Source organism: Malassezia vespertilionis, chromosome 8, assembly GCF_029542925.1.
Source record: "Malassezia vespertilionis chromosome 8, complete sequence".
NCBI lineage: Eukaryota > Fungi > Basidiomycota > Malasseziomycetes > Malasseziales > Malasseziaceae > Malassezia > Malassezia vespertilionis.
Window position 1 is genome coordinate 384,308 of NC_079254.1, and position 21,216 is coordinate 405,523.

General features: G+C 60.8%; 13 protein-coding genes across 13 annotated transcripts; 7 read left to right on the forward strand and 6 right to left on the reverse strand.

Annotated features, from left to right (window-relative positions):
• Positions 1-172: 172 nt before the first annotated feature.
• MVES1_003720 (uncharacterized protein) lies at positions 173-1,531 on the forward strand (the record flags this gene model as incomplete). Its single annotated transcript, XM_056208534.1, has 2 exons — positions 173-420; positions 508-1,531. The coding sequence occupies 2 exons, from the start codon at positions 173-175 to the stop codon at positions 1,529-1,531; spliced, it is 1,272 nt and encodes a 423-aa protein (XP_056064509.1).
• A 452-nt stretch (positions 1,532-1,983) lies between these two features.
• MVES1_003721 (uncharacterized protein) lies at positions 1,984-5,760 on the reverse strand (the record flags this gene model as incomplete). The annotated part of the gene is made up of 1 exon (XM_056208535.1): positions 1,984-5,760. The coding sequence occupies one exon, from the start codon at positions 5,758-5,760 to the stop codon at positions 1,984-1,986; it is 3,777 nt and encodes a 1,258-aa protein (XP_056064510.1).
• A 71-nt stretch (positions 5,761-5,831) lies between these two features.
• Positions 5,832-6,005, forward strand: MVES1_003722 (uncharacterized protein; the record flags this gene model as incomplete). The annotated part of the gene is made up of 1 exon (XM_056208536.1): positions 5,832-6,005. The coding sequence occupies one exon, from the start codon at positions 5,832-5,834 to the stop codon at positions 6,003-6,005; it is 174 nt and encodes a 57-aa protein (XP_056064511.1).
• A 247-nt stretch (positions 6,006-6,252) lies between these two features.
• Positions 6,253-7,689, reverse strand: MVES1_003723 (uncharacterized protein; the record flags this gene model as incomplete). The annotated part of the gene is made up of 1 exon (XM_056208537.1): positions 6,253-7,689. One exon carries the CDS (start codon positions 7,687-7,689, stop codon positions 6,253-6,255), a length of 1,437 nt encoding a protein of 478 aa, XP_056064512.1.
• Positions 7,690-7,778: 89 nt separating this feature from the next.
• Positions 7,779-9,287, forward strand: MVES1_003724 (uncharacterized protein; the record flags this gene model as incomplete). Its single annotated transcript, XM_056208538.1, has 1 exon — positions 7,779-9,287. One exon carries the CDS (start codon positions 7,779-7,781, stop codon positions 9,285-9,287), a length of 1,509 nt encoding a protein of 502 aa, XP_056064513.1.
• A 95-nt stretch (positions 9,288-9,382) lies between these two features.
• NEM1 (protein-serine/threonine phosphatase) lies at positions 9,383-10,285 on the reverse strand (the record flags this gene model as incomplete). The annotated part of the gene is made up of 1 exon (XM_056208539.1): positions 9,383-10,285. The coding sequence occupies one exon, from the start codon at positions 10,283-10,285 to the stop codon at positions 9,383-9,385; it is 903 nt and encodes a 300-aa protein (XP_056064514.1).
• Positions 10,286-10,413: 128 nt separating this feature from the next.
• chk1 (non-specific serine/threonine protein kinase) lies at positions 10,414-12,146 on the forward strand (the record flags this gene model as incomplete). Its single annotated transcript, XM_056208540.1, has 2 exons — positions 10,414-10,508; positions 10,535-12,146. The coding sequence occupies 2 exons, from the start codon at positions 10,414-10,416 to the stop codon at positions 12,144-12,146; spliced, it is 1,707 nt and encodes a 568-aa protein (XP_056064515.1).
• A 91-nt stretch (positions 12,147-12,237) lies between these two features.
• MVES1_003727 (uncharacterized protein) lies at positions 12,238-12,724 on the reverse strand (the record flags this gene model as incomplete). Its single annotated transcript, XM_056208541.1, has 3 exons — positions 12,238-12,383; positions 12,409-12,462; positions 12,490-12,724. 3 exons carry the CDS (start codon positions 12,722-12,724, stop codon positions 12,238-12,240), a joined length of 435 nt encoding a protein of 144 aa, XP_056064516.1.
• Positions 12,725-12,740: 16 nt separating this feature from the next.
• Positions 12,741-15,686, reverse strand: MVES1_003728 (uncharacterized protein; the record flags this gene model as incomplete). Its single annotated transcript, XM_056208542.1, has 1 exon — positions 12,741-15,686. One exon carries the CDS (start codon positions 15,684-15,686, stop codon positions 12,741-12,743), a length of 2,946 nt encoding a protein of 981 aa, XP_056064517.1.
• A 75-nt stretch (positions 15,687-15,761) lies between these two features.
• RAD2 (DNA repair protein rad2) lies at positions 15,762-18,902 on the forward strand (the record flags this gene model as incomplete). The annotated part of the gene is made up of 1 exon (XM_056208543.1): positions 15,762-18,902. One exon carries the CDS (start codon positions 15,762-15,764, stop codon positions 18,900-18,902), a length of 3,141 nt encoding a protein of 1,046 aa, XP_056064518.1.
• A 71-nt stretch (positions 18,903-18,973) lies between these two features.
• On the reverse strand, positions 18,974-19,530 carry MVES1_003730 (uncharacterized protein; the record flags this gene model as incomplete). Its single annotated transcript, XM_056208544.1, has 3 exons — positions 18,974-19,030; positions 19,058-19,108; positions 19,135-19,530. 3 exons carry the CDS (start codon positions 19,528-19,530, stop codon positions 18,974-18,976), a joined length of 504 nt encoding a protein of 167 aa, XP_056064519.1.
• Positions 19,531-19,641: 111 nt separating this feature from the next.
• PPH1 (protein-serine/threonine phosphatase) lies at positions 19,642-20,623 on the forward strand (the record flags this gene model as incomplete). Its single annotated transcript, XM_056208545.1, has 3 exons — positions 19,642-19,737; positions 19,767-20,582; positions 20,612-20,623. The coding sequence occupies 3 exons, from the start codon at positions 19,642-19,644 to the stop codon at positions 20,621-20,623; spliced, it is 924 nt and encodes a 307-aa protein (XP_056064520.1).
• A 149-nt stretch (positions 20,624-20,772) lies between these two features.
• MVES1_003732 (uncharacterized protein) lies at positions 20,773-21,100 on the forward strand (the record flags this gene model as incomplete). Its single annotated transcript, XM_056208546.1, has 2 exons — positions 20,773-20,898; positions 20,924-21,100. 2 exons carry the CDS (start codon positions 20,773-20,775, stop codon positions 21,098-21,100), a joined length of 303 nt encoding a protein of 100 aa, XP_056064521.1.
• Positions 21,101-21,216: the final 116 nt, after the last annotated feature.

The following is a 21,216-nucleotide window of genomic DNA, read 5'->3' on the forward strand; positions in this document are numbered from 1 at the left end:
GGTCCCCTTTTTCTTGTCCTGGCCGCGAAACAACATCGCTGTTTTAGGATAGGAATCATTAATTTTGTCTTACGGCTCTGCAGTCCCATCTGTATTGGAATACTGGACAAGACATTATATCGTCCCTCCTTGACGCTCTATTGACGCCGATTCCGCCATCGCATTTATCTTAATGGCTTCTGCCGTTACTTCATCCGCTGACAAGGGCGTCACACAGGATGCCGAGCATGCCCATCTATGCAGTGCGAATCATGTAGCCATTATTGGCAATACGTCCGACACGACCAAGCCTGGATCAAGAGAGCGCACTGTCCAAAAAAGCGACGCGCGAAGCGGCCACTCCGCGGAGTCTAGCCAACGCAGCGGCTCGAACAAGTTCCGGTGCCGTGTAGCCATGGCATGCGTTCACTGTCGTCACCGGTATGTATCGATGCGCTTACTCACCTCTAGGAAAATCCGTTGCGATGGCACACAGCCCTCCTGCTACACCTGCACTCGTTTACAGAGGAAATGCGAATACGAGCGGGTCTCTGAACATGATAATCTCCTTTCCCGCGAACGCAAGCGTCTATCTCGCGAGCGCAAGGCCGCGCGTGTTGCCGCAAATGGCCCTGGCCGTCATGCATCGCCACTCGAAGAAAAAATTGCTGCCGGCTCCGTTTCGCCCATTCAAGCTTCGTCTACTTCATCGTCCAAGTCGCAGACACCGCCTTTCCCTATACCTACTGCACCGCTTGGCATGGAGACGTCGACGAACGCTGCCGATATGTGTACCATCGTTCCCACGGGCGACCAGACTATTTCCCCTGCCTGGGCGACCACGCAAGGGTTCAACCCAAAGGATATGGCGCCTTGGATGGTGCAACCTGCCGCGACTACTACGCTGAACTCGACTATTACTACGCACGGATTTGCGGCGAACCAAGACACACTGAATACGCTGCGCTCCGTGGCCGATCCGAGCTTGCTGGAAGTGAGCGCACCTCCCGCGCCATCGAGCCTGTCGTCTGATTCGCCTTCGCTCATGTCCATGGCGTGGACGGACTCGGACAAGCAGTCCGAGTCGCCGTGCGAGTCGAATTTCTTACCGCATCATCTCACCGACTTTAGTTCTGCGCTGCAGGCCATGGTGAACGGGCCGTTGGGCACAGCTTCGCCCGCTGTGGATTCGATGGAGCTTAATTCTGCAATTGATACTCCGCTTAAGCTGTTTAGTGACGTGCAGCAGCTGCCCAGCTTGGTGGACAGTGCATCACCTTCTGAGGGAAGCAACGCGCTCAGTGAGTCGACCCCCAGTGCGCTCAACTCGTCCAATGCAATCTCGCCTCTCTCGCCGCGACTCGCGCCGTCTGCATTTGAAGACTTTGATTCGAGGGGACTTGCTGGTTTTGGGACACCCGAGGTGCAGCACCTTGGTTTGTACAGCTCCTCGCTCCCACTACAAGATTCAAATTTCGCGTATGGTGCCGACCTGGAGGCCAGTAGCATGCCGGCATATGCCTCGCCGTGGAAGCAGTTGACGTCGAATTAGCACAATTTCCACAACACGCTTTTTTTTAATTCATACGCACACTGCCGTTTTCCGATGCAAGACCAGCGCACTGACCGCGCCCAGCGCGCCGTGTTTCTAGCAAGACAGGGCGCATTCTTTTTGTTGACGTGCATGCTGTCGGGCTTTGCTGATGCGTACACGTTGCGTTGAACGAGCCGGCGGCGGTGCAACTGTGTTTGTGCCATTTGCTATCGCTCCGGAATATTTACGTGGGGTCCGAGTCGTGTACGCACATGTATGGGATAAAATGAAGAGGCCGATGCACCGAGTATAGGGCTGGCTATACACAAGGCCGAGCATGGACCACGCATCGCATATAGGGCCAGGTACGCAAAAGTAGCAGTCGATAAAGGAGCAACGGCACGTATTTGTGTCCATGTGCAGACCGACGCAGGCCGGCATATCGCTGTGCGGCCAACCGCGCCACAGTCTCATTGCCACGTCGCAGGCCCACTTGCATCGCCAAGCGATACCTGGCACCACCGATCCTGCGTCCAAACAACCGACCAGGTCCCCTCCTGCGTCGTCTTTATCCTATACACCCTCTCCTCCATCTTCTCCACGGTGTGTGTCTCCAAGACGCGCGGATGCGCATGGGTATCGACCGGCTCCGTGCGCTGGTACGTGAAGGAAAATGGCGGCTCGCCGCCAAGCGTAAACACAATTTCTGCCTCCCTGCCCGCATGCAAAGCCTCGACGAGATTGCGCCCAGCAGAGACACGTACACTGGGCAATGCGTGCACCACAGCCTGCGCTCCCTCGCCCACGCTACGGCACTGGTTCTGCTGGTGCGCCACGGAATGCACGCGAAGCACGCCGGGTGCCTCGGCGAGACGCGAGAATTCCGCGGTGTGGGAGGTGACACGCACGTCCTTGCCGTTAAAGCTGTAATGCACAGTCCACGGCGCCATACCCTGCAGCACATAGGCAATCTTTTCGCCCACACAAAACTCGGTGCGCTCTGCGCTCGGCACGATCCCCGCCGTCTCGACCACACGGAGCAGGAGCGACGCGCCAAGCTCGCTGCGCGCGGCGCCGCATCCATGCACGTCCACGACATGGTCCAGCACAAGCTCCCAATCGCCGCTCGCATCGAACGTAAATGCGTGCGCGTCGAGCGTCGGGACATATTCTGCGTCGTGGAGCGTGCGTGTAAAGGTAAACGGGCGCTGCGCGGCGTGGCCAGACGTGCCCTTGCGACGCAATGTCATGCGCAGCGTGAACGGCGCCGTCCCGTGCAGCTGGACAGGCGGCACACTGTGCAGCGTGTCGCCCACGCAAAACGTCGGCAGCTTGCGCAAGGGGTGCGGCGCAAAAGCAGCGTGCGCTTTGGCGAGCACCATCTGCTCGAGGCGCTGCGCGGCGCCCGCACTGATCCCCGCCGAAGGATAGAGCGCATCGCCCACGTCCGTGATCTCATACGTGTGCCATCCGGGCGTTTCTGTAGCCAGGGCCACGGGCGAGGCTGCCTGGCTCGTGCTGAAACGCTGCGGCTGGATGCCCACGTTGGGAAGATGCTGTACATAGCTCACAGAAACAGGCGCGTACCCAAGCAGCTCTAGCGTCGCACTGTCCGGCACGCCGGCACACACAGGCGCACGCACCATACTGCCATTCGCATGCAGGGTCCCCGACGTCCCCGCAAAGCCAGCTTGCGGCCGGGGGCGCATCGGGACCGTGTACGTGTGCTGCGGCAAAAGGTCGCCGCGGCAATGTGCATCGGCGACGCTCTGGAGCGTAAAGGTGCCGGGCGCATGCACCAAGAGGCTCGCGTTCGGCTCGTGCAGCGTCGCGGTGTGCTCGGTGCTTGCGCCGTTTTCTGCGGTGAATGTATAGGCGAGGCGCCACGGCGCGTTGCCGGTGAGGCGGAGGGGAAGCGAAGCAGGGGATCCCTCGCGCATCACAACTTGCGGCGCATCGTCCGCAGAAAAGCCAGCGGTGGCGCGCGTATGGCGCACATCGATGCGAAGATCGCGCGTGGCCAGGCGGCGCTCGCATCCTTTGCCGTCGCGCAGGCGCAAGAGGCTGATGGTCGCATGCCCATGCTGCCGCACGACTTCGTCGGGCAGCGCAATGTCGAGCACCTGGTGGGCGTGTGCAATGTGCGCCGTGTGCTCAAAAGGAGCGGCGGTTGCGCCGCGCACCGAGTAGGCGAGCTCCCAGGGGCCCGTTCCCGTCATGACGACTTCTGCCTCGGCGCGTGCGCTCCCGCAGCTGTGGACGGTGGCGTCTGCCTGTGCGCCTTCGTTCGCGGCGAAGCTTGCGCTCGCAAGCGGGTGGATAAGCTGGGTAAAGGAGGGGCCGTGGAGAGGGATGTCGGGGTAGTTGGCGTCGCCGAGGGACACAAAGGTGTACGTCACGGAGCCTTTGGTGCTCGGCCAGAATTCGAGCTCGTCGCGCGTCTGGGCACGGACGATGCGCTCGTGGCGTTTTGGAGGCTGTCCACGGCGCTGCACTTGGTACACGAGGCGGAATGGCGGTTCGCCTTCAAGGACCGAGAGCGCCTTGACGCCGACGGTGCCCGCACAGGGATCCTCGATGCTTTCAAAGTGGATGGATGCGGTGGGCGGTGGCACATCGATCACTTCGCACGTCCACGGCGCGCCGACGGTGCCTGCACAATACGCATTGTGCAGGTCGGCGAGCGTGTAGGTGCCAGGCTGCGTACTGTGGATGCTGGTGACGCGCGCAAGCGTCACATTGCGCGTCCACGCATCGCTGGGCGTGAGTTTGGGGTGCAGCGCAGCGTCCGTATCGGGACTGTACGCTACACGCACGTTCCAGGGCGTCGGCGCATCCAGAAGCACGCGCAAATCAAGGCCGCTGCCGCCGCGCAGCAGCTTGAGGGGGCGCGAAGGCGCGCACTGCTGGGGATCGAAGCGGACGTGCGCGCGTGGATGGACCGTAACGTTCTGTTCGCGGTCCAGCGTGGCTGCATTGCCGCACGCATCGACGACAGTGTGCAGCGCAAAAGACTGCGTGCCTGTGCGCGAGAGGTCCAGGGCAAGAGGGAGCTCGACGCTGGAGCTCGAAACCGCACGCTGTGCTTCTTTTTGTACAGGCGCGAGGTGCGAAAGCGTGTGCATTTTGCGCCGCCCGTCCTGGACGTGGGCGTACTCGAGCTGGAGGGGAGGCACGCCGCTGAGCTGTACGTGCAGGGCGCCTTCTTCTCCAGGGCAGAACGCAGTGCTCGTGCGCATAAAGTCAGCAGCAGGGCACGGCACAAGGAGCACCTCGCCGTCGCGGAGCTGCGCGGCATTGCCTTGCTTGTCCAGCACGGACTCGAGCTGGACGATGCCGGGCTGGTGGAGAGTGAGGTAGTGCACAAGCTCTGGACTGCGTTTGTGCTGCGTTTGTGCCGCTTTCGCGGCTTCGCGGCGCCGTTTTCGCTCGCGCAGTGTGCGTGCTTGCGCCGCGTTCGGCACATCGGGCGCGTCGTCAGCGCCACGCTGCTGTCCATGCGCTATGGGCGTGGTCTTGGGCGCACGTACGTGGTAAAAGCTTTGGTTTCCGTGCTCCGCGTCCGTGATGCTATACCGCAACGTGTGGGGAATGGTTTGGTTAAACACAACAGGGATCACGGCGTCGCGCTGGGTGCCGACGCACGTACACGATGCTTCAGGCGCAAGCCACGCCGTGCCATACGGGAGAATATGCACCGTGTGCATGCCGGACATGAGCGCATCGGCGTGCACTTGGTCGTGCGCTCGGATTCGATGCTCGCCGAGGCCCAGGGGCGGGGAAGGGAGAGGAATCCCGAGCCATGTCGCGAGCGGTGACGTGGCATTGGCAAGCGCACCAAGCACCATGAAAATGGGGCGCAGCTCACCGAGGCCTAGCAAAAGGGTATCAAAGAGCGCAAGCGCAAGAAAGAAACACGCGTACGCTTTGCCAGAGAGCGCACGCCGGGGAGATCGTGCACTTGGCTCAGCAGCGGTCGCGACACCAGGGTCGCTTGTAGGGATCGCTAGCCAGTATATCCCATACACTAGGGCAAAGTCGAGCAGTAGCGCGCGGAAGAGGGTCGTGGGCTCGAAAAACGACGTCGGGGCGCTGCGGTACTCTACCGCAACGATCCGCGCAAGTTTCCACGCTTCACACGCAATGAAAACGGTGGCTGCATAGAAACGCTGCGTCGGCGCATCGGCGACCGCCAGCGGAATTCGCGGCTCACGCTCCGGCCGCAAAGCGCCGCGCGCTGCAGACATTATGGGAGGGACAGGCGGGCGGCGCGGCGCGGGGGCGGATTATCACGTGATACACCTTGGCTTCTTCCAGCATGGCGGTTAAGTCCAAAACACGCGTGATTGTCGCACGGCTCTTGTCGACGGCGGGCTCGGGGTTTATGTACACGACACGTCGTTTGCGTGTCGCGGAGAAGCTGAGTTTGATGAAGTACGATCCTGTCGTGAAGCGCCATGTCCTGTTTAAGGAGGTCAAGGGGTCCAAGTAGGCGCGCAAATGAATGCGGCGATGGACGATGGTGCATTGCGGTGCAGGCCGTGGACGTGCCTGCTAAGAGCACACGGGTACATGCCGGCATCTACGGAAAGGTTATCTTTGGTGCGCTCCATACAGCAGCGCAATGGCAGACAAGCACATTGCAGATGCCAACGCACACAAAATTATGGGTGCCCTGACGAGACGTGCGCGAATTCCAGACACGCGGGTGCCCACTAGCTAGCTATTGTGATATATACCTATAGGCCTTCGAAGAAATGCAAATCCGCCTCGGTTAGCTTGCCGTTGCCGTTGGCGGTGCCGCGCGTCGCGCTTGCTTTGGCCGGTGCAGGATGCAGCGGAGCCGTGTTGGTAAGGGGCGGCCCTGCTGGCGCCACACGCACATTGCGCGCATTCCCTAAGGCGCGATTGAGCACTTTTGATGCGGGCGGCGGTGGCGGTGCGAGTGGCTTGGGCTTCACCGCTGGCCTTGGACGCAATGCATCCAGCCTGTCCAAGTCTAGCGCCGCCGGCGGTGGCGGTGGCGGCGGCTGTGTTGTTCGCCGCTGCGGCGCCATAGCGCTTGGCGTGCGCTTCGCAGCGGGTCCAGCAAGAATACGCGGGCGTGCAGGTACGTCGTGCATTTTGCCGACCGTCTCCGTTCCCTCGTCCTGGTACGTCGCATAGTGGTACGCCTGCGGCGCGTCGGCGGCGGCTTGTTCCTCGACTGCGTACTCGTCGTACGCAAAGAGCGTCGGCTGGCCTTTGGTATAATCCAACGCTTCATCTGCAACCGTGCTTGTGTACGCGCCGGGGTACCGTCCTTCGACGACGGGGTCGGCGCGCTGCGGAGCAGACGCGGCGTCGAGCCAGCTCAAGTCCGACGCGCTCAGCACTGCCGCAGTGTTTTGCACGGGCAGCGTCGTAGGCGCGCCTTGAAGCCACGGATCAACAGCAGCATTGTGCTCGGTGCCGTGCAAAGAGGCGGGCATGGCCGGCGTGGGTTGTGGTTCCGACGTGCTTGTGTTGCGCTGCGAGAGCCAGCCGCTCAGCGACGAGGAAGTGGGTTTCGGCGACTCGACTTGGCGCCATCCTTGGGCTCGCGCCGCAATTTCCTTCTCCTCTTTTGGCGTAGGCCGCGGTTTTCGCCAGCTCGCTACTGCGGCGCTGAGCCTCGCTAGCTTGGACGGGCCGGAGTCGGCGGGTGGCGCTGGTAACGATGTAGCATCGCGTGGCGGATCGGAGACTGGGTACGCTTCAGAGCGTGCATCCCCTTGCGCCGCCGCTGTATCCTCTGCTGCCTCTGCTGCCTCTGCTGCCTCTGCCTCTGCCTCTGCCTCTGCTGTCTCTGTCCCTGTCCCTGTCCCTGCTGCCTCTGCCTCTGCTGCCGCCCACGTCCGTGTCGCTACCGTATTTCCATCGCCCCATACATTATCCTCAATCGCAACGGCCTCTGTCGTGAGCTGTGCAACGCCAGGATCGAGCGTCATGGCAGAGAACGCGGGCGTAGGCGCGGGCAAATCTAACCTCGGCGCACGCGGCGCCAAGCGCAAATGCTCAGCCTGCAGCTGGCCCCACGGATCGTCGGGCTCCGGAACGGACTGCACACGCTCCTCATGCACGTCGCCCCGTGGCACGCCATGCAGCGCATCTGCACTGGGCGCCGTTTCCTCCCACGGACTACTCCATGGGTTCATAAGGGCTGGTACCACACCCAGCGCGCGGCATGCAAGTACACGTGACCACAAAACCACGCCGCGGCGGCTTTTCTTCTTTGTGGTGCACGATGTGGGAGCGTACTGCGCTGCGCGTTCTTAGCCGCGTCCGTGTACACATGCCAGCCGCAATGCGCACGGCACAAATGATCAGCACGTCCGCACGACATGCGGAAATTCACGTCGCAGAGGCGCCGGCGCCCCCAACTGCCGCGACAAGTATGCGCGCACCAATAACGCCTGCACGCGCGCGCCAGTTTTTGCGGTGGCAATGGCTTTCTGCGGAGCAGCGCGATGAGCTAGCGACGTACGTAGCTGCGGCACAGAGCGGCGATGTTGTGCCGCCCGCATGGCTCGCTGCCGAGCTCGAGGCTGCGCGCTCGTACCGAACTGCGCGTGCGCGCGGCTGGGAGCCCACCGCGGCGCAGCTGCAGCGTGCAGCGCAAGCAGAGAGCTTGGATGCATTCTTGCTAGATGCTGGCGATGCACTGCGCGCAAAGCTGGAGCGCGGCGAGCGCGCGCGTGTGGAGCTTGGCGATTGGGATACCATGGATGTGGACGAGCAGGCAGATATCTTGTTGCAGCCCGTGTGGCAGTCACTGAGCGACGACGAGCGCGCCGAAGCCCTGGTGCGTGTTGCATTTGCGTGCATGCGCAAGATGGGGTGGCGCACGGGCTACTCTGCTGGATTTCCGGGCGACGGCGCACTCCCAGTGCCGATGCCAGGCGCCGATGCCAGCGAGCGTGCGGCGCATTGGCGTGCGCTGCTGCAGAGCGAGGAAGAGCGGGCGTGGGATGCGTGGAAATTGCTTTCGCCCGACGCACGGCGCGCCGAATGGGCGACTGCGTGGCAGCAGCGCGACCGCTCTGTCGTGTACCTGGACGATGCGCCGACGACCAAGCTGCTTGGCGCCGTTGCCCCGCGCTGGTACGCTGTCCCGCAGCGCGCGGGAAAGCTGCAGTTCTTGCCGAACATGACGGCGCGTCTCGTGCGCAATTATACACCGCGTGGCGAGCCGTACGATGCGTGGAAAGCGACGTTCCGTGTGCCATTGCATGTGCACAAGCATGTGCTGCGGTCGTACCTGCTTGCTGTGTATGGGCTGCGCACTACTTGGGCGCGGTCCATGGTGTACCGCTCGCGCATTACGTACAGCGTGCAAAAGAAGCGCCGCGCCGTGGGCCGGGGCAGGACGTTTAAAAAGGTCGAGGTCGGCCTTTTGGAGCCGTTTGTGTTCCCGAGCATCTCAAAAGAGTTTCTCCGTACGCACCTGTTCCAGCAGGAGATGATGTTCGAGGAGCGCCGCTTGATGCTCAAGATGACCAAGGCACAGCGCTGGCGCGGGACCAAGAGCGTGCAGGATTTGTCTGCCTCGCTCGACCGCGACTATGCGGCGCAAAATGCGGGCGCGCCTGACGAAGCGCCGGGTGCCAAGCCGACTGCACAGCTGCTCGTCCGCTCGGGATCTGTGCCGACGGCGCGGCACAACAATATCCTATCTGTGCTATCCGAGCGCCGCGCCAAGCGCAACGCACGTGTGCAGGCGTATATCAAAGCGCAGGAAACAGCGGCTTCGTAGGTATGCATAGACGAAACAGTACATGGCTATCTGCGACAAAATCCACGTACCCTTCAGTTAAGCGCTGCGGGCCCTGGCACAGCACGCCCGGCTTTTTAAAAACCACGCACGCCGAGAATATGCCGTACATCTGTAGCGTACCGCAGCCCATCGAGGATCGGGAGCAAGTCAAGGAGCGCTTCGTCGGTTGGATCGTGGGTCCAGCCCTCGACCGGGATGCCATTCGCTTCTTGCAGCACATAACTCACCGGCGAATTGTCCACAAGGCAGACGCGGCGCAGATCCGGCTCGACCACAACCAGATCCTTGAGGTATGTCCCGTTCCGCAATGTGCAAGAGTCACGAAAGAGGCGGCCCGAAATGAGACCTTGCCCGTCGTCGAGCCAGTCAATCACCGGGTCGGCATACTCTTTCATAGATGCTGTGAATATTACGACATGGTACCAAGATGCGACCTTGCGCAAAAAGTAATCCACCCACGGCCGCTTGTACACCTGGTAAAAGATGCGGTGCCCATCGATCGTGACCTCGATCATCGCCGGCTGCAGGCGCGAGCTTGGCGGCGCCTGGGCCGTCAGCGTGCGTGCACCGAGCCCCAGAAAGCTAAAGATACCGTTACTGCGGTTCGCACCCTTTTTTTCCGCATTGTTGGGGGTATAGGGGGCGCCGAGGATGCCCCAGACTGGCTGGGTCCGCAGCGTCGAGTGTATCAGCGTCTCGTCGAGATCCAGCACTAGGACCTTGGGCGTCTGTTGAATCAGGCTCGATGGGCCGCGCGCGATCCGCGCTCTCGGCTCCTGCGTCTTGGGCGGAGCATCATGCGATGGCTGCACGCGCTCGTTTGCCGCTGTGCGCTGCCGAACGAGCGTTTCGACCGACGGAAGACTTGCCGCGGACGACGCAGCACTCGTGTTGCTGTACAGCGATTCGGTGCGCACGGATTTGCATTCAGAATCCAGCGCCGAGGCGTCGCTGCCTGCTTCGTCCGCTTCACGCATCGATTCCGCGTCGCGGCATGGAGCGCAGCGGCGACGTGCGGGTCGGGCGCGGATTTATGTACGCACCGCATGGGTGGAATTATGTATGTAGTGCACGCGCCAGGTGCAACACACTTGGCGACGCGCGCATGTCTGCCAGGCCCACGTCGTCGACTGGGGAATCGTACCCTGCTGTCCTTGGGTACCACATTGTCCAGCTGCTTGGTGGCGGTGGATTTTCGCGGTACGTCTCCAGCGCGCTGACCGAAGCGTATTCCGTGCGGTGAATCCCCAGTCGAGCCAACACCCACAAGCGGCGGTCAAAGTGGTGTCGTATGCACCGACGACCCACCGCCAGCCCATCGATCGGCGCGCACTGCAAAAGGAAGTGCAGATCCACAGCATCTTGAAGCATGAAAACGTGCTTGCGTTTTTGGGCTCCGTAGAGTACCCGCTTGACTCGACGGCGCCGAGCAACTACGTGCGCGGCCTCTATATTCTGCTCGAGCTCGGCGCGGGCGGCGACTTGTTTGACAAGATCGGTGCGTGTGCGCAACAACTGACCCTAGCACCGGATGTGGGTGTCGAAGAGGATTTGGCGCACTTTTACTTTACGCAGCTCATTGCAGGCCTCGTCTATATCCACGGGCAAGGGATCACACACCGCGATATCAAGCCCGAGAATATGCTCCTGGACGCACAGGGAAATTTAAAAATCGCCGACTTTGGCCTGTGCAGCGTGTACAGATACAAAGGCAAGGAGCGCACACTGCACGGGACGTGCGGAAGCCTTCCCTACATTGCGCCGGAGATGAACGGGACGCCGTACCATGGCGAGCCTGTCGACGTCTGGAGCTCCGGCGTTGTCCTCTTTGCGCTGCTCGTGGGCAACACGCCGTGGGACGAGCCGACAAAACGCAGTCCCGAGTACGTAGCGTACCTTTCTGGCGAGCTGCTGCGCATGGCGCCCTGGACGGCTATTGGCGGCGACGCACTCTCTTTGCTGCGCCGCATGATGCACCCTGATCCACGGCGCCGCTCCACGCTTGAGCAGATCCAGCGGCACCGCTGGTTCACGCGCGAGAACTCGCTGCTTACCTTGGGCAAGTGCAACGATCCTGTAAGCCTCGCCGAACGCCTCCTCCAAGGGCTTATTGTCTCGGGCGACATGCAGCTTGCACTGCACAGCGACGGAAAACGCGCATCCATCCCAGACAATCTCTCGCTCACACAGCCCGAGGCGCTCCAGCCCCGCATGGGCGTGGGGTACCAAGGTATCCCCTCCTCGACGGCGCAGCCCGCGCTGGCGCGCCGGCCTCTTTTCTCGCAGCTCCCGCCGCGCTCCAAGGCCGTCGGCGCCACGCAAACCGAGGGGCTAAACGAGTTTACGCAGGCGCTTGGGTACCTTACACAGGCATCCACGGCTGCACCCATGGCCGTGCAACTCACGCGCTTCTACAGCGTCCAAGAGCCCGGCAAGGTCGCCAATGCCGTGGCCGCGGCACTCCAGGCTGAAAATGCACAGTTCACCTTTGAACCGATCGGCGGCGAAGAGGCGGAGCTCCAAGAGGCATACCACGGCATGACACAAAACGACGCCCAGCCGCCTAGCCACGACGCCAAAGCGCTGAGCGCGCGCGGCGTCCGGATTCGGCTGGGCCTCGTCGACCGGCGCAAGTGTGCGCTCAAAGGCGAGGTGCGCATCGAGCGCATTGCAGAGCTCCCGCCCGAGCTGCACCACGTTCCCCACTCGGCCACACACACACACAGTTTTGTGCTCATGCGGCGGAGCAAAGGCAATCCGCTGGAATGGCGCCGCCTCTTTCGCAGCCTGTGCGCCAATGCCAACGTGCACGACTTGATTGCACGACTACATAGCTAGCTAGGCGCTTCCCAGCGCGTTTCAGGGTGCTCTAGAAAGCGCGTGTACGCCTCGCGGTGAAACAAACTTAGCTCCGTTTCGTTTTCTATCGTCAGCGCAAACGCCACGCACCGATTCCAAACGCCGACAGTGGGGGGGCGGCAGCATCAGTGGACAAGATCCACTCGGGATGGTCTAAGTTGATGATCAGGTTGGTCGTTTTTGCGCCGTGCGCGTGTGTGTACAGCTTGAGGGTGTCTGGGTGAGCGGCGAAAGGACGTACCGAGCTTGTCGACATAGTTGCGGTACGCCTTGAACGACGGTTCCGTACGTACATCTGCATGAACATGTGCGGGAAACGTACCTTGCTTGCACCGCTCCACGAGCTGCAGTGCATTCGTCGCGGTCAAATCTACGTCGCGGAGCACGAGCGCTTTCATGGTACGGTACTCAAAGCTCTTGATCACACGCACGGTAATGGTCGCCTGCGTCAATGGCCGCGCCATATTCGTCACTGTACTATCAAAAAACTCGGTCTGTGGACTGAAGGCGTGGCGCTTGTACCCATCCGGGCGCGGCGCTGCGCCCTCGTCGTGCATCGCGCTACGGAACACACTACACCCGATTGCCCGATGCCACGCCCTTGCCCAAGTCCAACACGCGCAGGAGCAAAGTAAGGTGGAGGTCCAAGGAAACAGCTGGATCGGTGAGCACGTCGTGCACGGTTGCCATCGCGTCCATGCACGTCTGCTTGCCGCCAATCCCGAGGGCATACGCTGCTTGGGTCGGTGTATAGCTGAGCACAACGTTGCGCGCCTCCACGGCCGTGACGCGTCTTTGCTCGGCGGTGCGCGGCGGCGTTTCTTCCTGGCTATACACGCCGTTGGGCCAGATGGCGTCGCGGAGGTACGCGACCCATGCGGCCAGCGCACTGGGTGTGAGCATCGCGGCAAAATAGACAAGCGTGCCCATCACGCTCGTGCTGTACGTCGTGCGCACGACTTGCTCAAGCACGCGCAAGAGGCCGCGGCGAAAGGTCCAGCTGCCTTGCAGATTGAACGCCTCGTGTGCGGCGGCAAACACCGCGGTGAGGAGCGCATCGATGTCGTGCGACGAGAGCGAGCAAGCATCGAGCGCAAGCTCTGGCTCTGCCATCGACAGCTTATTGGGCGACGCGGGGCGCATCGGGTTTGTTTCGGGGCTCTCGGGGCGCCGCGGCAGCGGCAACGCGCTCATTGGTTTCCGCGCGGGCAGCGCTGGCTTGGGCAGCTCGGGCTCCTTCGCACCAAACAGAGCGCGCTGCGCGGGCGCCGCGGCGCTGATCTGCTCGAATCCTTTGCGCGCTGTGCCGGCAGCGCCAACAACGCCGCTCGCAAACGACCGACTCATTCCCCCAAGACTCGTCATGAGTGTTGGCGTGCGTTTTGTCGGCACGCTGGCGTCGTCGGCGCGCGTCTTGTCTATGAAGCGCTGCACGGCCTGCGTTGTGCTGAACCATGCCAGCTGGCCGCGCTCAGGCGACAGTAGCGCTGCAAGGTACGCCTGGATCGCTGCACACGCCTGGGCACTCGACTTGCGGCGTAAACTCGGCAGGCTCGGTGGCCGCTCGACCAGCACAGTGTCGGCGGGGCGCTGGGCATACATGCGCTCCAGTTCTTTTTGCAACTGCTCCAACTGCGGCCAAGTGCGCAGGAGTGCATACCCCCCGGACCCTGTCGCGGCGTCTTCTGCGCTCTCGATTGAGATGAGAAGCTGCAAAGTGCGCACGTCTACCGTTTCCGCCCCTGCGTCGGGAGAGACGTCCATCACAGAGATGGTGACAGGGATCGTATCTTGTGTTGGTGCTTCGGGGCGCGGCGATGGATGTCGAGCGCTGTTTTGCGAAGCGGGACGCCGCGGCTCGTATGCAAGGCCAAGGTGCTGGGTGTCGGGGGGTATCGATTTGCGCCGGGTACTAGACTGGTACATGTCCCAGAGCTGCTGTAGCCGCGCCACGACTGCCGCGCCGACGGGGCGCAGCGCGTTGGGCGTGCCAAGACGCATTTGCAGCGCCTCGTGGATCGCAGTGCGCACCTGTGCGTCGGGAAGGGGCGGAGGAACGGCGCGCACGGGCAATGCTTCGTACGCGGCCTCTAGTACAGACCGCGCGTCGCTCTCAAAGAGCTGTGGCGTTGATTTGCCGAGCTCAACAGTGTCGTGCAGTGCATTCAAGTTCGTGTACAGCTGGAGCAGTGCGATGCCTTCTGCATTGCGGTGCTGGTCGGAAGCATCGAGGCGCTGCATGTACGCCTCAAAGGGATCCATAATGTGCGGATTGCGTGCTTTGAGAATCTCTTCCACGTCTTTTGTGCGGGGCTTGCGGACTGCGTAGCTGGGTGCGGGCGCGTCGAGGGGCAGTGCCAATGATGCAGAGGACGCGTTGGCCTCGGTCGTCGCACTTGGCGCATCGTCTGTAGAAATGTGTGGCTCCTCACGGCCCTCGCCACGGCCCTCGTCACAGAGCGCAGGCGTACTCAGCTCTGTACTGGCCTCCCTATCCGCCCCTGAGGCATCGTGCAAAGCAGCAGCCGTTTGCTGCGTCGCAGTAGCATTCGCAGGCGTCGTCACAGCACCCGAAGCGTCCAACGTAGACATGTGCAGCACAGGCGTATCGTCGCTAGCGCATGCGGCGTCTAGCAGCGACACGCTCTGCTCCGCAGCGTGCGCCGCACTTGGCGGCGCTCCGCCGACAAGCACAGCGGCAATCGCCGAGTCGCCCGACGACGCTCCGTACTTGACAATGTACTGGTTCACCATATCAGGGTCGCTCTGTGTCTGTAGCACACTCCACAGCTGCTTGGCAAGGATGTCGGTGAGCATCACCACCAGCGCGGGCGACCGACTGTCCTCTTTGGGCAGGTTCTGAAGGAGCAAGGACGAGATCGACGAGCGCAAACTCGCGATGCGCGCCTCACTACTCTCCCACAGGCCAGCACCGCATGCATGCACATCTGCGTGCACATCCGCAGCACCGGCAGCATTCTCGCGCCGGCTTCGCAGCGCTGCGACAAGGACGCCAAGCGCGGTCAACGACAGCTCCGACGCAATATGCATGCGCTGGTACTGCGCAAATCGCATACAGATCTGCGCGACCAGGTGAACAAGGCTATGTATTGCATCATCAGGAAATGCAGGGTCGCCAAACGAAATCGGGTCGTACCAGTACTGCAGATAGTCTCGCCTAAACAGCCCAAACGTCTTCTCAAGCTCGGTGCGCACCACGCCAGGCACGCCATCGAGATCCATCAATCCCTGCAGCTGCGGCATATCCTTCGGCTTCTGATCCGCAAGATCCACAAGATACGCGCGCAGTGCATCTACACGCTTTGCATCACGCTCTGTGCTCTTGTCCGAGGCAAGGTGACCAGGCGCGGCAAGCTCCAAAAACGTGCGCACATGGGGATTGCACAGCAGCAGTGAGACCAGTGCGATAAGAATCAACACGGTACTAATCCCGGAACGCAGGAGTAGTACCAGGAGCAGCACAAGAGCCGCGTTTGCCAACATGTCGTCGTGAAGCATCGCTGCAGGACCTCCACAGGGTTGTGACCCGCTGAGTAAATACATGGGGCCGCGCTCGAGCCTCGCGGCGCTGCCATGGGCGTCCAAGGGCTATGGCAGCTGCTCGCACCAGCGGCGCGGCCGGTAGCCTTGGAGTCGCTGCAAGGAAAGCGCCTTGCGATCGACTCGTCTATCTGGCTGTACCATTTTCAGATGGCAATGCGCGACAAGGAGGGCAAAACGCTTGCCAATGCACACTTGCTTGGTTTTTTGTGGCGCATTCTGAAACTCTTGTTTTATGGAATCAAGCCGGTGTTTGTTTTTGATGGTGGCGCGCCCATACAGAAACGCAGGACACTTACAAACAGAAAAGCGCGGCGCACGCAAGCGTCCGAGTCGCACGCACACGCAGCAGAGAAACTGCTCGCGGCGCAAATGCGCCAAGCGGCCCTCGCACATGTCCATGGACACACACAGGCGACCGCAGACGGACTCGAGGACGGCACCGTGTACTACGATACCGTTGGACGCACGAATCACGCTCAAGTCACGGGAATGGTGACCAATGCGGCGCCTGTGGACGAGAGTGCTGCAAAGAAGCGCCAGTCATGGCACAAGGACCCCTACCAACTCCCTGCACTTACAGAAGGAACACTTGCGTCTGAGACACAGCAAAGAGATTTGCGCCTTGCGACAGAGTCTGAATTGCGCTCGCTCATGAACAGCATCGCGCCAGAAGATCTCGATACCAACTCGGAACTCTTCCGCAGCTTGCCGACCGACCTGCAGTACGAGCTGGTCGGCGATTTACGCGCACAGTCGCGCACAACCAACTATTATCGTCTGCAGGACATGCTTTCCGCTGCGCCCACTGCCATTGATTTCTCGCGTGCGCAGATTGCGGGGCTCAAGACACGCAACGAACTGACACAGACGGTCTTGAGCGTCACAGACGAGCTCGGGAATGCGAATATTCAGGTGCCTCTGCGTGTTGCAGGGATACGCAACCGCGAGTACGTGCTCGTGCGTCGGCCCGAGAGCGAGGGGGGATATGCACTGGGCGATGCAGGCACAAGCGCCACAAAAGCTATCGATATCGAGAAGGAGGAGCAGCGGCATGCGCCTTTTCCACATATCGAGGACGACGAGGATGCACTGGGAATGGAGGACGTCACGATCCCTTCGACTTGCGATGCGGCGTTGGATGCTTTGGTACATGAGGAGCAGGATCCGCGCGTGCGAAAAGAACGCGCAGTTGCCATGCTTGCTGCGCGTGCCGAACAGCATCGCAGACAGCAATGGATCGAGGCGGGGCTCGATGCACACGAGGAGCGCTTGTATGGACGCTCGGTGCCTGTCGAGGCGTCTGCTGTGTTTTTGGACGATCAGGAGAGCGAGGGCCAGGGTGTGCAGACGCACGAGATGGAGAGTAGGCCTGTGCCAAAGACCACAGAGCCCGGAGATGTGGTAGAAGAAATGTCGGATAACGAGCTGGAGGATGTACGGCCTGTACGGGCAAGCCATGGTGCTATGGCGCAAGGGAAAATCACGCGTGCGTCGATGGCCAGCGATGTACATGACACTGTTTCTATTTCTGATGCGGCGCCCCATATGCCGTCCACTGCATGCGCAGCTGCTTCGCCGCCAGCAGTACAGGCAGCTCCTATCAAGCAAGAGACATGGCCGTCTGCGCCAGCGCCTTGCAGCGACCAGGTGGCCGAGCAAAACGTTGCGCCGTTGGAGCAGGCTTTCACTTCAACACCCAAATTTTCCCCTCTTTCGCAACATGCCGTGATTAACACAAACGCAGGCGTGCCGGCTCCCACCGAGACTTTGCCAAGCCCAGGGAGCATTTCACAAGCTGCCTCCCCTGAGGACGCATGCAAATCACCCCCGGCACCCACGCATATCAAGATCCAGCGCGCTAGCTCTCCACACTACGACACCCTTCACAATACACCACACAACACACCTCCTATGCACCCCGCCGATATACCCCAAACAACACCGGTTCCATGGTCGCCGACACCCTCGCCCGAGCCCGTGGAGCTTGGCCCCGATGGCTTTCCTCTAGCCGACGGACAAGACAAGCGCGTAGCGCTAGACAATGATGAAACGCACTTTGTCCGTTTCCTCAGCACCACAAGCGGCCGCGATCCCGGCGAGCTCCAGCGCCAAGTGCGCGCCGAGGTCGAGGCATTGCATAAAGAAAGAAGCAGGCTGCGCCGCGCCGAGGCCGATGTGAATTTGCAGATGGTCACCGAGATCCAAGCGCTCTTGCGTCTGTTTGGCCTTCCCTACCTGACCGCGCCGATGGAAGCTGAAGCGCAATGCGCGCAGCTCGCGTCGCAATCGCTGGTCGACGGCATCATTACCGACGATAGTGACGTGTTCCTCTTTGGCGGAACGCCTGTGTACCGCAACATGTTTAACCCACATCGCATGGTAGAGTGCTACATGCTGCACGATATCCAGCGCGAGTTGGGCCTGGACAGGACACGGCTTATTCAGCTCGCCTTTTTGCTCGGCAGTGACTACTCCGAAGGGCTCCCTGGCGTAGGGCCTGTTATGGCGATGGAAATTTTGTCCTTGTTCCCTGGCGAGGACAGCTTGCACGCTTTTCGCGACTGGTGGAAACAAGTCCAGGTCGGCGTTGATAAGACAGGCGACGATGCGCGGACCAAGGTCCGGAAACGGATCATCCGCGCGCTGCGCGATCGCGTGCATCTCTCGGACAACTGGCCTGATCCAGCAGAAAAGGAGGCATACGTAGCGCCCGACGTGGATACGAGCGATGCGCCTTTTGAATGGGGAAGCGCCGATCTGGACGCGCTCCGTGCCTTTCTAGGCGAATACTTGCGTTGGCCCACGACCAAGACGGACCAGTATGTGCTGCCCGTGATGGAGCAGCAGCGCAAGAATGCGCGCATGCACAGAATCCAAGCGACACTCGACCAGTCTGGGTTTGTCTCCGGTCAGATGGCATCGCACCGCGCCGGGCCCAAAACAACCTTTGGCTCCACAAGGCTACAGCAAGTCGTGCGTGATTTCCGCGCGGCGAATCAAACGTTAGACACGCGTGCACCCCCAAAAAAGCGGCGTTCCACGCCAGCAGAGAGCGACGAGGAAACGTACTCGCCGCGCCCCAGCAAGTCGCGGCGTGCCGCGCAAGAGCGGCGCGCATCGCAAGCGGCCAACTTGCATGCGGGACGTACATCGGCGCTAGATAGTGTGTAGGAAAGCGTTATGTCGGCTATGGACAATACGGAACAACACGGTGGGTATGAAGCCATGCCATGCTTCGCAGACTATTCCTCGTCGAGCTCCTCATCGTCCTCACCGGCATCGTCCGAGGGAATACGGGCCTGGAGTGAGTTGCGTGGCAAACGTACTCTAGCGTGCTCGCCGCCCAGCTCCTGCGCAAGCCCTCCGCGGGGAAATGTCTGTGTGAGCACAGCTGTAAACGTACCTTGCGCAATGCAGGCAGCTCGGCCTGGTTGTGATAGAGGAAGTAGGAGAAGGTCGCAATGGTTGCGACGGCAATCGAAAAGCATTTCAAAGCGTACGGGCCGGGCGTTTTGTACGCATCCGGCGCCCACATGTTCAAAATATCGTCCTGCTCTTGGACAGGCTCATTAAAGTTGTGCCGGTCCTGTTTGTCCCACCAGCTGCTAAAGTAGGGGCGAAACTGCAGGTTCTGCTCGGGCATGTCGGGGTAGCTGCCCAGCTGCGGATCGACCTTGGAGCCAGGGATGATCGTGCCTTTGGGGTACTTGGATGCCTCCGTCTCGGCACAGCGCACGGCAGACGTCGTCAGGCTGCGCATGGGCGCACGCAACGCATTCTTTACCACACCACGCAGCATGAGGCCAACATGAGCACGCCGGGCGACGGAAGCCGCGTGGACATCACGTGATGTATGCGTGGGCGACGAGGTAGTTTTTGCCCGCGGTGGCGACGCGCGTTTCTCTGCGCGATGTCTGTCGATATCCAAGAACAGGATCAGTGGATCAGCTACCTCAGCGAGTGCAAGCAACTGAACGAGAGCGATATCAAGCGACTGTGCGAAAAGGTATGTGCCTAAAAAAAAACTCACAATAGGCTCGTGATGTGTTGTTGGAAGAATCCAATGTACAGCCTGTGCATTGCCCTGTGACGGTCTGTGGCGATATCCACGGACAGTTCCACGACCTTGCGGAGCTTTTCCGCATCGGTGGTAACTCGCCAGATACAAATTACCTGTTTATGGGCGACTATGTCGACCGCGGGTACTATTCCGTCGAGACAGTCACGTTGCTAGTCGCGCTCAAAGTGCGCCACCCCGACCGTGTGACTATTTTGCGTGGGAACCACGAGTCGCGCCAGATTACGCAGGTGTATGGCTTTTACGACGAGTGCCTGCGCAAGTACGGGAATGCGAACGTGTGGAAGTACTTTACCGACTTGTTCGACTACTTGCCGCTGACCGCGCTGATTGACGACCAAATCTTTTGTCTGCATGGCGGTCTTTCCCCTTCGATCGATACCCTCGATCAGATCCGCTCGATCGACCGTGTCCAAGAAGTCCCCCACGAAGGGCCCATGTGCGACCTGCTCTGGTCCGACCCTGACGACCGCTGCGGCTGGGGCATATCCCCGCGCGGCGCTGGCTACACGTTTGGCCAGGATATTAGCGAGGCGTTCAACCACAACAATGGCCTCACGCTTGTGGCTAGGGCCCATCAGCTTGTTATGGACGGGTTCAACTGGTCGCAGGAGAGGAACGTGGTCACCATCTTCTCTGCACCGAACTACTGCTACCGGTGTGGTAACCAAGCTGCGATTATGGAGATTGACGAAAACCTCAAGTATACATTCCTCCAGTTTGACCCTGCTCCGCGCACGGGCGAGCCCCTTGTTTCCCGCCGTGTCCCCGACGTACGTTCTTCTATGCATACTTACCCTAGTACTTTTTGTAATCTAGCCCCGATATTTCCGCTCTCGATGCACAAAAGCACCTCGGATCCATAGCGACTCTGCCCGCGGCTGCCTGTAATGATATGTTTCGTACCGCGTGTTGATTATATAATACCACCTGCCTGGCACAGTCGGACCGCACTCGACCATCATGGCGACCATCTCCGACTGGATTGGCGTAATTGTGATCGGCGCGCTTATTTATGCGATTGTCACGGGTGTGCGCCACTCAAACGAGGCAAAGGAAGCCGTAAGGCAGAAGAAGGAAGAGCTCAAGGTGCGTTCCAGCTATTCTCACACAGGCGGCGGGCATTGATATTTCTACCGAGGGCATCTCTCTTCGCTCCAACCGGACTGCGATGGACCGCGACTCGTACATCCAAAAGACGCAGGAACAGCTCAAGCAGGGCGGCGCGTACCTCTATGAGCACTCCAATTCCATGTCGTTTGGCAAGAAGGCCGAAGACGGTGCGGCGTAGTGGCGCGCAATGTGCAACGTAGGTAGGTGCCTGGTAGGACATATGCCAAGTGCGATGACTGCAGAATTATATAGTCACTGCGATTGCGTCAACAATGCATACTTTGCGAAAGGCAA